This window comes from Chenopodium album, chromosome 26, assembly GCF_948465745.1.
Source record: "Chenopodium album chromosome 26, dcCheAlbu1.1, whole genome shotgun sequence".
Lineage (NCBI taxonomy): Eukaryota > Viridiplantae > Streptophyta > Magnoliopsida > Caryophyllales > Amaranthaceae > Chenopodium > Chenopodium album.
Window position 1 is genome coordinate 6,451,220 of NC_137859.1, and position 13,885 is coordinate 6,465,104.

Consider the following 13,885-nt stretch of genomic DNA (forward strand, 5'->3'; position numbering starts at 1 on the left):
TAGTTGATTGCCACGCAATGAAGGGCTATACTTTGACCTAACCTTAAACTAATTAAAGCATATGGTTGCAAACTTGCAACATGGCAATTGGCAACCTAGCGACGTACAAAGGATACACCGTAAGTTACTAAGTTACTAGTCTTTCTCTTTCAACGATGAAGTGTACACGAACTTTCCCCTAAAGAGTCATGAAATGCTAGAAATGGGCCATTGCATATTTGCATTGGTGGTGTACTTTTATATACACTTTTATAATATAATAATAAAGTAGATTGTTACTTCATATTTTGTTATTTTATTCAACATTGAGAATATACGAAATATAGAAATACTTCCTCCATTCTCTTTTTTTATTAATGTGTCTATTTTTCAAATAAAAAAAAAACAGGTAATTAAGGAGAATAAATGGATTAGAGGAATAAACCTTCCGTATTTAAATAAATAGAACGTTTTCTTTGTGTGCGTATGTCAATACAAAATTTTGACTGAAAATATCTTTAATTACCAATAAGTAAAAATTATAACAAATGACGAATATTAAAAAAGTATTCATTGAGACGATTCCAACAAATACCCACATGATTATATTTATTTTTATTTATATTTATAAATCATAAACATTAATTAAAGTGAATAAGATGAATAGTGGCAAAAATCAAAACGTTTTATTTATTAAAACACGGGGAAGATACATCTATCATGAATAGAACAACAATAATGTGGGCATGAATTAGGTTGTGTAAATTCTTATGTCGTGCTAGACTGCTAGTGATCCTCAAGCCTCGTGCTCAAGGAAATCATATTTGAAAGGATTTAAGGAAAAGTAGTATTATATGAGTCTAGAGGTGTCAAAAGCACACCCGACCCGAAAAATATCCGATTCAGATTTAGACTCGCGTGGACATAATAACTTAGTGTAACTCAACTTTAAAAATTTACCCGACCCGACCCGACCATATCAAACCCGATCCGATTATCCGAGCTGACACCCCTTATTTATATCGGCTCGTGCCAACCTTTTGTAAATTGAAGCCTATGCACGGCTTGAACCACTAGCTGAGTTATAGACTTATATTTCAATACTTAGTTAATTAATGGGATAAAGAGGAGAGATCGGCCAATCCATCGAGCTTGTGCCAAATTTTGAAATTTATAGTCATGGTTTACTATCGTGCCTCTTGTTATGTGTCTTGCCAAAGAAGAGCTTGTGCCAACTTGTACCAATTTCACACTAGGTTAAAGCAGTTTGTGTGTCAGTCGATCTATGTCCAACTCTACTATTTAATGATAGACGACAAACAATATGAAGAGGCTTCAAATGTTAGCCCTTAACATATTAAGCAGAGTTGTAGCTAATTTCTAGCAAATCATTCGCATGGTGGTCCTTAGCAATTGTGGGAACCATGAAGTGAATCCAACCAACATTTGAAGTACATACACAACCAATTGATGAGCTACCTTATTAATTTATTATACACTCTCCAGGAATATAAAATTATAAATAGTTACTACAATCCAGTTTTGACTTAACTGAAATGGGAAATTTTGCTCATCAGCCATATGGAGCATAATCTTAATAGACCTTGTATTATATATACTATACTGTATTAGAGTAACAATTTGTCTAACGTGTGTCCATTACAAATTAAGCTGCAAAAATTAATATCTTTCGAATGAAATAAACTGATCATAAGAGTGTAAAGGATTAAATATGGAAATGATAAATTCTAAAGGATAAAAGGAATATTCACAAAGTTACTCATATGCATTTAGAATATTAAAAGCTTGTTCTCTTCAGCTTAATTTCAGTTCAATTAGTTTCTAATTGCCTTCTCTCATAAACAATTCAGTTCAGTAAATCACTATAGACACTAAGTATGAATATATTCTCATTTTACTTGTTAGAATGATTTTAATACGGAGTACTAGCTTTTAAATAACTCACATGTACTGATGTACATTACATGAAATACAATATTTTGTTTCACATGACATTCTGTTGAATAAATCAATAGCTTTTTAATAAAAAGCAGTGAATAAATTTGCAAAAAATACCATGTACGAGTAACAAACAAAACAAAAATTGTTTATCCCAAATAGTATAAACTTGTATTTCTGAATATTTAGTACATTACCATTGGTAAATAGTTATTTTTCATTACAGTCCTTACTCCTTACCAAATTAAAAATTGCATCGACCCCAAATGGGCAAATACACATGTTAGTTGTTACATTGGGTTAAAAAAAATAAAAAAAAAAATAAAAAAAAAAAAAAAAAAAAAAAAAAAAAACTCATGTTACATAAACAACTATTAGTACATTACCAAGTGTGAAACAGAAACTAGCTCTCTCTCAAAAAAAAAAAAGGTGTGAAACCAGCCCTGGCAAATTGGCTTTCTCTTTCCTCCTCACTTTCATCACAGGCTTTGCTCAGTGCGCCCACCATTTTTGAAAGGTACCCAGTACTGTTTTTTGTTTTTAATATTTTTTATGAAACAATTTATTTTAATATCAATACATCCAATTTTTTGTTGATTAAGCTGCTTCAGTTCAGTAATTATTACTGTATTATTTATTTATATATTATTATTATTTTTATGATTATTATAATAATATTTAGTAGTAGTAGTTTTTTCAAAAAAAAAAAAAAAAAAAAAAATTATTAGTGGTACTGCTTGAATTCCCCATTGTTAGATGCTCAAAGTTTGCTGCTTTAGTGTTTTTGTTTATCAAGGTACGATTTTATTATTGGGATTATTATTTGATTAACGAACAGCAGAGAATGGAAGTTTGAATTTTTATACTACCTCCGTTTCACTTTGAAAAGGGGAAAAGAGGCGGCGGCAACGACTTTGATAAGGGGAAAAGAGCCGGCGGCGGCGAACTTGCGAGGTAAAATATTCGGTGGTGCGGTGGATAAGAGAGAAGATATAAGAGAGAGAACAAAGAGAAGAGATGGCCTGGTGTGGTGGTGGTGCGGTGGAATGGTCGGTTGTGTGGTGGATTTGGGTGGTGGTGGTGGTGCGTTGGTTGTGCAAGAAGAGAGAATGAGAGATAAAGGTTGGTGCTGGTGGTGCTTTATAGGGAGGAGAGAGAAAAAATGGTGATGGTGGTGGTGGATATGGTTGTGACTTGTGAGGGAGGAGAGAGAATGTGGGTTAGGATTTTTTTTTTTTATTTTTAATTATGGATAAATTAATTTGGGTTAAAGAGTTAATATGTTGTTTATTAAAGTTAAGTGCAATTTTTTCCTCAAAAAAAAAAAGTTAAGTGTAATTTAGTAAGGGTATGGTGGTAATTTTACACAGAAAAATTTACTAAAAGAGGAAACTTTTTTTTTGTTGCACATAATGTGAAGCTTCCCTAAATAGAATTTGTTGTAGATAATGCGAAACGGATGTAGTATTATTGTATATTTTTTATTTTTGGTAAATTTTTCGTATGCAAACATTGATATTAAAAGTCCTTCAATAAAAAAAGCTGTATGATATTAAAATTGTGTTTGATGTGAAAAGTACTCCATATAATTTTCTTTTCCCTTCATTTTACTTAATTGAATTCTCTTTACAACGATTAAATCTAATGTACTTCGAATCAATGACGTAAGAAGTATATGATAAAGTTTCAAAAATTATTTTTTTCTGATTAAATTCTGAATTTTATTAATTTAAACTGACATTTATTGATTGAATGTTTATTCATCTGATTCTTATTCATATTTTTATCTATAATTTACTCCATATTTATTTATTTTATTATTATTATTATTTATTTTTTTGAGTAGTAGTGTGTAGGGTCAACTGCCTTTTTACTATTACTTGGCATGCTTATGATTGTGTCTTGAGGGTATTGAAATCTGACTGACAAATCTGAAACAGGAAGTAGTCATCAGTCATGACTATGGATCCCTTTGCTGTTCTCTATGAAACTTTTAGCTTTCTGGATACCTTAGTCAGGGCAGTAGGACTTGATGAGGGAATGCGAATTCTTGAGGGAAAAACTGACTTCTTAAGCGCCAAGATACAGGACGTTGAAGGAGCATTGCTTTCTGCTTCTACTCGGCAAGGCAAGAAGAGAAAAAGGGATGATGACCTCTTGATCTGGGTGTCTAAGGGTCATTCGCTTGAGCAGAAAGCGAGAAAGTTATTAGGAGATGGCGATCAAGTACTTTCAGAGAAGAAAAGAAAATGTGGGCAAGGTAGCATCTCTTTTCAACGTTGTGCAAAGCTGGTAGACGTTCACAAGTTGAATGAGACACTGTCAGCTCATGAAAAAGAGGCTGATATCCTTTTGGGATGTGGCTTGTTTGATGTGCGAGGTCCTGATCGTGGTAATCATATACCAGTGGGAGATTTATTGGGGCAAGTAGCTTCAGATGGTCTACAACAACTTCAAGCTATGTTGATGGATGATAATGTTGGAAGGATTGCTATTCAAGGGATAGAAGGAATTGGCAAGACCTTTCTGATGAAGCACCTGCATAATTCTGCATTGAAATGGGTTGAGAGATTTGATTACAGTTTCTGGATCACTTGTCCTCATCAGTTCAGCATCAGGCATGTACAAGATGCTGTCGCTGCTGCAGTGAAGTGTAATCTTCCCTACAACGGTGACTTAAATTTAAGGGCTAAAAAACTGTCAGATACGCTTGCAGGTCTTGGAAGTTTTGTGATTTACCTAGATGACATACCAGAAGTACAACTTCCCCTGGTTCAGATAGGAATTCCAGTCCCTGCAAAAGGAAGTAAGAGCAAGCTAGTTATAACTACAAGGTCTAATTGTGTTTCTAAAATACTGGACTGTTGTAGAACAGTTAAAATTGATAGTCTCTCAGATATAGAAGCATCCCAATTGTTCAGAAAAGAAGCAAGAATCAGCATGACTTCTACTTCTAGCTCGCTTGCAAAGATGTGTCATGGGGTGCCACGCAGGATTGTAGACATAGCTACTCATATGTGTGGCATTGAAGACCCTTGTGAATGGAGAAATGCACATTTTGAGCTTAGGAACCTTGAGAAGGGTGACAAACTTCCGTATTAGACCATATTTGGTGTACTCTACAAAATTAGAATAAAGAGGACCTGAGTTGAGGGTTACTGTAAATATTTGTAGCTTATATATAGTTAAATCACTTTCACTTGATAGTTGATATTGCAGTAACAATCTGCAGTAGCAATGTAGGAAACCTTGTAAAGAGCAGCTCGTTGCTGGTTACATTTGATCACGAGAGAATATGAACTATGAAGTGAAAAGAGTTACCGGTTTTTATGCACCTAAGTTTCTCTCCTAAAGATTTATCACCAGTGATACTCTGGAGGCCTGGAGTATGTACTACTACTGTTGTGGTGTGTTTAGTTTTAATTACAATGTCAATGTGGCAACCAAGTCACCTGTGTGATCACTAATCAGTGACCTTGACAGCTTGACTCTTAAGTCTGTTATACAAATGAATACTCCGTCTTTTTTAGAATGTTGTACATTCAGTAACATATCAAATTTGTTGCCTTGGTGTTGCTTTCAGAAGTTATCTTGCCTTTATGCTAACAATCCTGACATGCAGTAATCAAATCCTTATCATGGGCTCATGGCCCAAAAACATACCAACAGCCATGCAGTCAACTATAATGCAGCCATCACTTTTAAAATAGATAAAGAAAAATTGTGAGCGCAAATACTAAATTGGCAAAATTGTCAGAAATACCCTGTTTGTCATAAATACCTTGTTTGGCAAATTTGTGAGCGTGAATATGCGCACAAATATAGAGGGTAAATAAAAGTCAAACATCGAAAACTTAAGGTGCCATTCTTAAACAAAATGAATCTGCTAAAAAAGTCAAAATGAAGGTACTTGTCCTCCTGTATGTCATTAGCCGAAATCCATCATTAAGGTGTCATTAGTCGGAATCTGTCATTAAGGTATCATTAGCGGAAATCTTTCATAAAATGAAAGTCCTGTATACTCATGATATCAGGTTGTTCCTGGAGCATCCAAGCCCAAAAGTCAACCTTAAAGTGCTAAGGATCAACAGACACATCATTAAAAATGATTCTAGTAAGGTTAGCTATAGCTTACAGCTTGGAGATACGTTCTTCAATGTTACATGCTAATTTCGTTGAATCCCGATAATAAATTTGGCGTTAGTACACTACTCGCTTTCTTGCTCAAAAAGGGTAAAAAAGAAAGAAAGAAGAATCTCCTTCACCAAAAGAAACAAAAAAATTAACACTCGCTTCTTCCATTATAAACGATTTACACTGCAGCAGGAAAGTCAAAATATATACTAACTTTCCAATACATATAATGGCCAGCAGGCCCAGCAGGTCCTTTTGTTCGTCCTGGCAGCCTATGACTCTATGTCTCTATGAGAACATTATTTACATTACATTTTCACTCCTAATTATCTCATTACTCCACTCGAGTACTAAAGGAAGCAGCGAAACGAACTCATCTGATCTGATGACTCCTAATGTACTAGCCCACTCCTCGTGTCTTCAGCCTTAAGGCAGTAAGATGCTGCCTCACTTGAGACTCGAGAGCAATCAAGAAAAGAATGCTGGCATTTCATTCTCGTACATTGTCACAATTCTACTTCATTTCTCAAAATTTCCTGATTCAAACAGAGCATGTCTCCATTCACGGATGTCATCAGTGTCCCACATGCGAGAAGCTGAGTTAACAATCATACGTGGTACCCCACAACACCTCTTTGCAAGCGACCTAGGAATGTTATCGAGCAAAGTAACACATCTCATGTCAATACCTGCTTCATGAACGAATAACTCTAATGCTTCTTTTTCTGGAAGACAATTAAGTTCAATTGTTCCAAAACCATCCAAAATTCTACACCCCAAGGTAGAGCTAGTAGTTAATATCAATTTGCACTCACTGCCTTCTACAGGGACTAGAATTCCAATTTGGTCCAAAGAAAAATCTGCTTCAGGCACACCATCTAAGAAAAGCAAAAAATTTCCCAGGCCTGCAAGTGTGTTTGACAGTTTGCTAGCCCTCACATTCAAATCATCACCACTAGGAAGATTACATTCTACAGCAGCAGCAACAGCATCTTGCACATGCCTGATGCTGAACTGTTCAGGAGAGCTAACCCAGAAAACACAATCAAACCTCTCAACACATTTTAATGCAAAGTTATTTAGGTGTTTCATGAACAAGGTCTTGCCAATTCCCTCTCTCCCATGAATAACAATCCGTCCAATCTTAGCATCTTCCAATAAATGCTGGAGTTTTTCCAAAGTATTTAACGCTGTTTCTCCAATGATCTTCTTGACTGGTATGTAATTACCATGATATCGACCTTGTTCGTCAGGAAAGGCATGCATATATAGAATATCACCCTTCTTTTCATGGATTGCAAGTGCGTCAACCACTTTGTCAATAACCTTTCTCTTCTTTGTACTCGTAAGGAGGTTCCTATATCCTTTGGCCTGTGTATATAAGGTTTCTGCTGCCTTCAAAAGCTCCCGGCCCTCATCCACCCAGGTGCATAGATCGCTTTCTCTCTTTCTTTTCCTGCCTCTCTGAACCCTAGCAGAAAAAGGTGCTCTTTCAATATTCTCTATGTCATCTATTTGGGCTCTCAGATATTCCAGTTTACCCTTTAGAATTCTTTTTCTATCATCAAGACTGGGTACCCTAGTAAAATAGGTGAAAAGGGCCAGAATTGCCCCAACAACAGCTTTGGCATCCATAGGAAAGACTTCCTGTACAAAAATCACCATATTAAGACACTATATGTATAGGATTTCCTATGGATGTTTAATAAACTAGAATATTGGGCAGAAACGAAAGGAAGAAGGTGAATATGATTATTGATATGAGAACTACCAAAGATGTAATTATGTAAAAAATAATATTGAGAGGCCTCTCCCAAACACAGCAAAACTAAATTTTTCCCCCTATAACTTAATTCCCTTTTCAATGATAACTCCAATTATGCCTTCATTATACCTGATAAATTACAACACTCTAGTCAAGATTACAAATAATCAATAGTCCATTTCAACACTACTCTAATCACTCTGAAGATAATGAGGAGGTGCGCAAACTTATACCTACAATAGCACCAAAATTGTCTCCAATTGACCGACTTTTGTATTTGACTATTTGCTATTTAACAACAATAAGAAAGAAGTTCAAAGAACATAACGTTTTGTTATAATCCAAACTCCAAAGCCAAAAAATGATAAATATTTTAGATCCTTAAATTTGAACATGCATCAAGCGCATGTCATTTAAAAAAAATGGCCCAGCCTTCTGCCCAACAATACCTTTGGTATAATTGCAACACTAAAAAACAGAGTAATAAAGAAACTTATCTACAAACAGACCTAATAACAATTGGGTGATCAAAAGGATAAAATCCTTCTTTCTTTGTCTTTTTCTTGGAAAACATGAAAGACCTACAAATTATTATAAACGTCATCCAAATTTATTTTTATAAAAAACTCACAAAATTTAGATGATATGCAGTTCAATTGAAATGGAAAGGAAAAGGAGTAAGAAAGAGAACACCTTTGGCTTAGTGTTACCTATCTTGTTTGGTTAGAGTAAAAAAGGAAAAGGAAACCTCATTCCCCCCACCACCACCACTGTCAGCTCAACCCCCACCTATCTTTCACAACATCAACACCTCCATCCCACGGTCATAAACACAATCAGAGCTATCACTTATCAAAAACTATCATTAAACCACCATGCTCGGCCACTTAACACTACTAGCACCCTTTTCCCCTTAGCCCTTGAGTAGTATGTTCAAGAGCTTAAACTTGACCGCAGATTTTCTAATCAACCCACAAGAGAATAATTTGAGTAACAAAGGTCAAGATTTACCCCAAGTAGCAGTGAAGGATGATGATTTGATAGGTAAACTTGTTAACCTTTTCTTTAATTGGTGATTCTGATGCATCAAACGGGATACCAAAAATCAATACATGAAACAACAATCTCTTAAACCCACTTCCTCACAGTTTTTAGGGCTTTCCTCAACTTGGTTTTCCTAAGCTTACCTACTACAATATCTGAATCTTAGAAATTAATCAGAAATCAAATGTAGGCAACTTGATCTCTGGAAATTCCCAGAATGGAACGTAATACTATGCTTCATTTGAACCAGGATCATTCCAATTTCCAACAGCTAGTAGCCTAATTAAAAGACGTAATGGATGGGCTTACAAAACATACAAGCTTGTTGATTTTCTGGCAGATAATCCTGCCACTTTGCTGATTCTATTTTACCTAAACTTGTAAGGCAATTCGTCTAACAGGATATTACTGGTTCAACCTTTCCGGTGATATTCCTGGTTGACAAGGTTGTGCAGATCCTAGACTTGTTTGATTAACATCCTAGGTTGATCTCAACTCCAATAACTGACCTAAACTTCTTCAATCAACATTCCGGGTTAACTCAAGCAACTAAACGATACTACACGTGTTAGAACTCCGGATCAACTCGGTGATTACCGATACACTAACTCACCTAGATCCGACGATTAAATCACCAACAGAGGGAATTTCAATTCAAATCATCAAATAATTGTTACTAACACTCCTTACTCACCTAAAGTCGACGGAAAATTAATCAAGAAGATCAACAACTCCAATATATAAATTAGCCATTAAATTTGTGGTAAATGACATAAGAATATAATCAAAATAAAATACACTCAACAATTGAAATTCAAAGCAAGAAACAAGATAAGTCGGAGTACAAGTTATACACAAATGATTAAATACGCAATGTAAAAGAAGATTACGAAAATATTTAGGTACCTGAAAGTTGAGAGACACAGCTCAAATGAACGCGCTAAAAATCGAAGTTTGGTTTTGAGAGAGAGAGAAGTGAGGAAAATAACTTTATTTTCAAGAGAGAGGGACTTTAGTGTTTGTCTCCCGGTTATGTATGAGTATTTAATAGGGGAGTACTAAATGCTGGACAATTTTACCTAAATACAGAATAAGTTATTTTTTTAAAAAAATTATATTCTAATTTTGTCCTTGTTTTAACTTAATCCTTTACACTTTTTTAAATGATTAAAATTAAATCAATCATTCCAACTGTTTAATTTACAACCATATTCTAACGTATTCAATCTTGTATCCTATTTAATACAGAGTATTCAATATTAAACAAATTCCTAGACTATAATGAAATGCACTACGACATTTTTTTGAGGTATGAAAATTATGTGCTGTAATAGATGAACAATCAAACAACATAAAATTTCCATCTTATACGGCTAAGATTTTTGAAGGTCTCTAGCATCCCCTTATACAATTTCCGGGGGTCTCAAGTACCCCCGGTTAGGATTTCCGGGGGTCTCAAGTACCCCCCGGCTAGGATTTCCGGGGGTCTTTGGTACCCCCCGGCTAAGATTTCCGGGGGTCTCTAGTACCCCCGAAAAACAAAGTCGGGGTACTTATAATGAAAAATTATAACAATTCAACAAACAAATAAAACGAAAAAAAACCTAAGACTGGATGGTTTATAAGCGGTGAACGACTTCTTCGTCTCTAGGGCTTATTAGATTGAAGAATTGTAAAGGAAACGATGGAATGAAATGAATTGGGAAAAAAAAAAAATGGTGGCTGAAATTGTGAATGAAATGAAAAAAATTGGCGAGTATAATGAATTGCAAAATAAAAAATGTAAAAACAAAAAGCCTGGTGAAATGGAAAATCAGTTTTTATTTGGAAAAGGGTATTTTAGTCATTTTATTATTTTCACATTATTAATTAATTTCTGCATTTAGGTTATTTTGTGCTGCATTTAGTACTTGCGATTTAATATTATTGCACAAACTATTGTGTGCGGGTATGCGGGCACCCGCACCCAAATATTTGTGAGTCCAAGACGATGATAACGAAGAAGACGACAATGGTGGATGACGATTGGTGATTTAAACACTGGATTTGAAGTAAATTAAAACGAAAGGTGGGAGTTGATAATTTGACTTTTTTTTATTATTTTTTTGAGGTGTTGATAATTTGACTTTTTTTTTTAAAAAAAAAAAAAAGAAAAGTTGACTTTTGCTTTACTTTATGAATTTTATTATACTCCCTCCTTCTAATAGTCTCTTATGGGCAAATTTTAGTCCCAAAGATCCCATTTCCTTTCTCCAACAACCATTAATATTAATTTTTTACTAAAATTCCCTCTAATTTGCAACAATACTTGTGCAAATTTAAATTTCCCATGTAAATTTTGTTTTCCTATGTACTTTTATTACTTTCTCTCTCTACTTTTTTGCACACCCAATAGTAATTTACCTTTTCAATTTACTTTTACTATTCTTATTTGTGTTTATTAATTGCCGTGAAAAATACCCATAAGGGACTATCAAAAAGGGACGGAGGTAGTAGTTATTAATCTCTTTTACTACGTATTACTGATTTTTGGTAGAAACTAGTGTTAAGTATTTCTAGCTCACTAGTGCGAGTAGTAGTCTACCATGAGTCAAATTTGATTTTTTTTTTCTTTACATAAATGTATAAATGATTTTTTTTTTCTTTAAAAGAAATGACATTTTATAATCAATCTGATATTATGAAATATTTTTTCGCTTCATAAATATTACAAGGATAAAATTACGCATCCCAAATCATATTTTATATACTAAAATCTATAATTATATAAGAGCAAAAATTATAAAAAGTTGATATTGTGAAAGTTTTTTACGAGACGAATTTAACAAGATCTCACATGACTATATTTTACTTATAAATCATAATATGTGGTCAAACAAGCATGATTAATAGTGTAAAAATCCAATTGTTGTAGTATTATTAGAACGGGGATGTATTAAACATCTTTTTTAAAAGAAATTGAACATCTTAAATTGATAACTATAATCATCTCAAATTTGAAATTGAGACATACATATAGATTGCAGATAAACTTTCCCTCAAAAAAAAAAAAAAAAGGTTGCAAATAAACTGATTTGAAACAAAAGTATAACAACAGCTTCTCTTTATATTTTACGTACAACCATAAATATTTCCATATTGAAGGAATCAATCCAACGGAATACAAAAGTAGCCACCTATATTTTAATCTGCAGCCGTTGGATATAGCTACCATATACAAAAGGTCATATCTAACTACCAACGGTTGCAGATTAACACTTTGTTTGGATAGAAAGAAATGTAAGGAAAAGAAGAGAAGGGGAAGGGAGGGAGACAAATTCTCTTGTTTGGGTAAAAGATTGGGGGAAGGAAGGGGAAGGAGAGGGAGAGATTTATTTTCCCTTTCTCTTTAATAAGCATAATCTCTTTAAATTTGGAGAGATTTGGAGGAAAAATGGAGCTTAATTCCCCCTTCCTTTCTTTTCCCTTCCCTTCCTCCTTTTTCCCTCCCCTTCCTTTCTTTCCTTTTTTGCTATCCAAACAAAGCGTAAAAGTTAAAAGTCTAGAATTAGGGCCTGTTCTCATTTATTGAACTCAGTTGAACTGAATTGAACTGAATATTTTATAAGAGCAGGAAATTAGGAGTTGAGCTGAACTAAACTGTACTGAATTTCAACGTATGAGAACAGGCCCTTAGCCGCGTTTTAGTTAAGTCACATCAATTAAATGTTTCCTCAATTGGAAAAACTTCTCTTGTTTGGACAAAAATATTGGGTAATTTTAGCAAAAAAAAAAAAACTAATTATCTCAAGGTGACGTGATAGAAATACTCGCTTCTTTCATAATCCCTCCGTGTTTTTTAAGTGTTACACTTTCCATTTTTGGCCGTATTTTTTTAAGTGTTACACTTCCTTTTTGGCAAAAAACTACATTAAAAATATTATATCTCTCTCCTCTCATGGACCCCACCCAAACTCACTACTATTTTTTTATTATATTTTTCCTCTCACATTCATTACTTTTCAATAAATTATTAACCCCAATATCTTTCTTTTACAATTTTTTAATACTCCAAGTCTCCAACCACCCCACTTACCTCTTATTTTATTTAAGTCAATTAAATTGCCTAAAACTATGTGCCGGTCAAACTGTAACACTTAAAAAAAACATGGAGGGAGTAACAAAATGAGGAAAAAGAATACATTAAATAATATTCATAGATTGAAAAATGAAAGTAATGATCGGATTCATTAAATAATATTCATAGATTAAAAAATACATTAAATAATATTCATAGATTGAAAAATTTTCGGATCGGATGCTTTGGATATCCATTATCCAATATTAAGTAAAATTGTTATGATTACTTTCTAAATTTCACTAATTTTTCCGTTTTTTTATCGCTAAGTTGTACAAAATATTTTAACAAAAATAGTATTCCTTTTGCAATTAATATTATCATCAAATATATTAAGAATATTACAATAAGTTAATAATACAGGGTTAGTTTTATATGAACAATTTAAAAATTTTATATATATTTCATTATTTTAGGCTTTATATTTCGGATATCTTTCGGATATCAGATATCCGATATCATGAAAATTAATATCCAAATCCGCATCCGATATCCGCTTTTTCGGATCGGATATCCGATCCGAAATGAAAACTCGGATCGGATATCCAAAAATTCGGATCGGTTGCGGATCGGATTATCGGATTTTCGGATTCTCGGATAGTTTTATACAGGCCTAGTAACGGTTAGGTGGCGGGGGCTGGTCGTACCGGTTAGGTGGTGGTGCTGGTCGTAGCCGGTCCGGCGGTTGGGGTCTCAACGGTGGCAGCAACACCGGTTGATTGATGGGGATTTTTTTATTTTTTTTAAATTTTTTTTTAAAAAAAAACTTACCCAATAATATGGCGACACGTGTGCAAGGTAGGCCCCACTAACGGATTTATGGACGGAATCCGTTAGTTGGAGGTGATTGGTGGTAAAATTGATGTTTTATTTTTTTTTATGAGGTG

At 34.0% G+C, this 13,885-nt stretch overlaps 2 protein-coding genes across 4 annotated transcripts; one reads left to right on the plus strand and one right to left on the minus strand.

Annotated features, from left to right (window-relative positions):
- The first annotated feature begins 2,336 nt into the window (after positions 1-2,336).
- LOC145617515 (putative disease resistance protein At5g43730) lies at positions 2,337-5,272 on the plus strand. Of its 3 annotated transcripts, XM_081672225.1 has the most exons (3): positions 2,355-2,455; positions 2,828-2,892; positions 3,879-5,272. In XM_081672225.1, the coding sequence occupies exon 3, from the start codon at positions 3,895-3,897 to the stop codon at positions 5,038-5,040; it is 1,146 nt and encodes a 381-aa protein (XP_081528351.1). In that variant the 5' UTR covers positions 2,355-2,455; positions 2,828-2,892; positions 3,879-3,894; the 3' UTR covers positions 5,041-5,272. The 3 variants fall into 3 exon arrangements, with proteins under 3 accessions (XP_081528350.1, XP_081528351.1, XP_081528352.1); XM_081672224.1 differs by lacking the exon at positions 2,828-2,892 and having other exon boundaries at positions 2,337-2,455; XM_081672226.1 differs by lacking the exon at positions 2,355-2,455 and having other exon boundaries at positions 2,563-2,892.
- A 936-nt stretch (positions 5,273-6,208) lies between these two features.
- On the minus strand, positions 6,209-9,841 carry LOC145618405 (putative disease resistance protein At4g27220). The gene is made up of 2 exons (XM_081673177.1): positions 9,788-9,841; positions 6,209-7,719 (listed from the first exon to the last, which is right to left on the minus strand). The coding sequence occupies exon 2, from the start codon at positions 7,705-7,707 to the stop codon at positions 6,592-6,594; it is 1,116 nt and encodes a 371-aa protein (XP_081529303.1). The 5' UTR covers positions 7,708-7,719; positions 9,788-9,841; the 3' UTR covers positions 6,209-6,591.
- Positions 9,842-13,885: the final 4,044 nt, after the last annotated feature.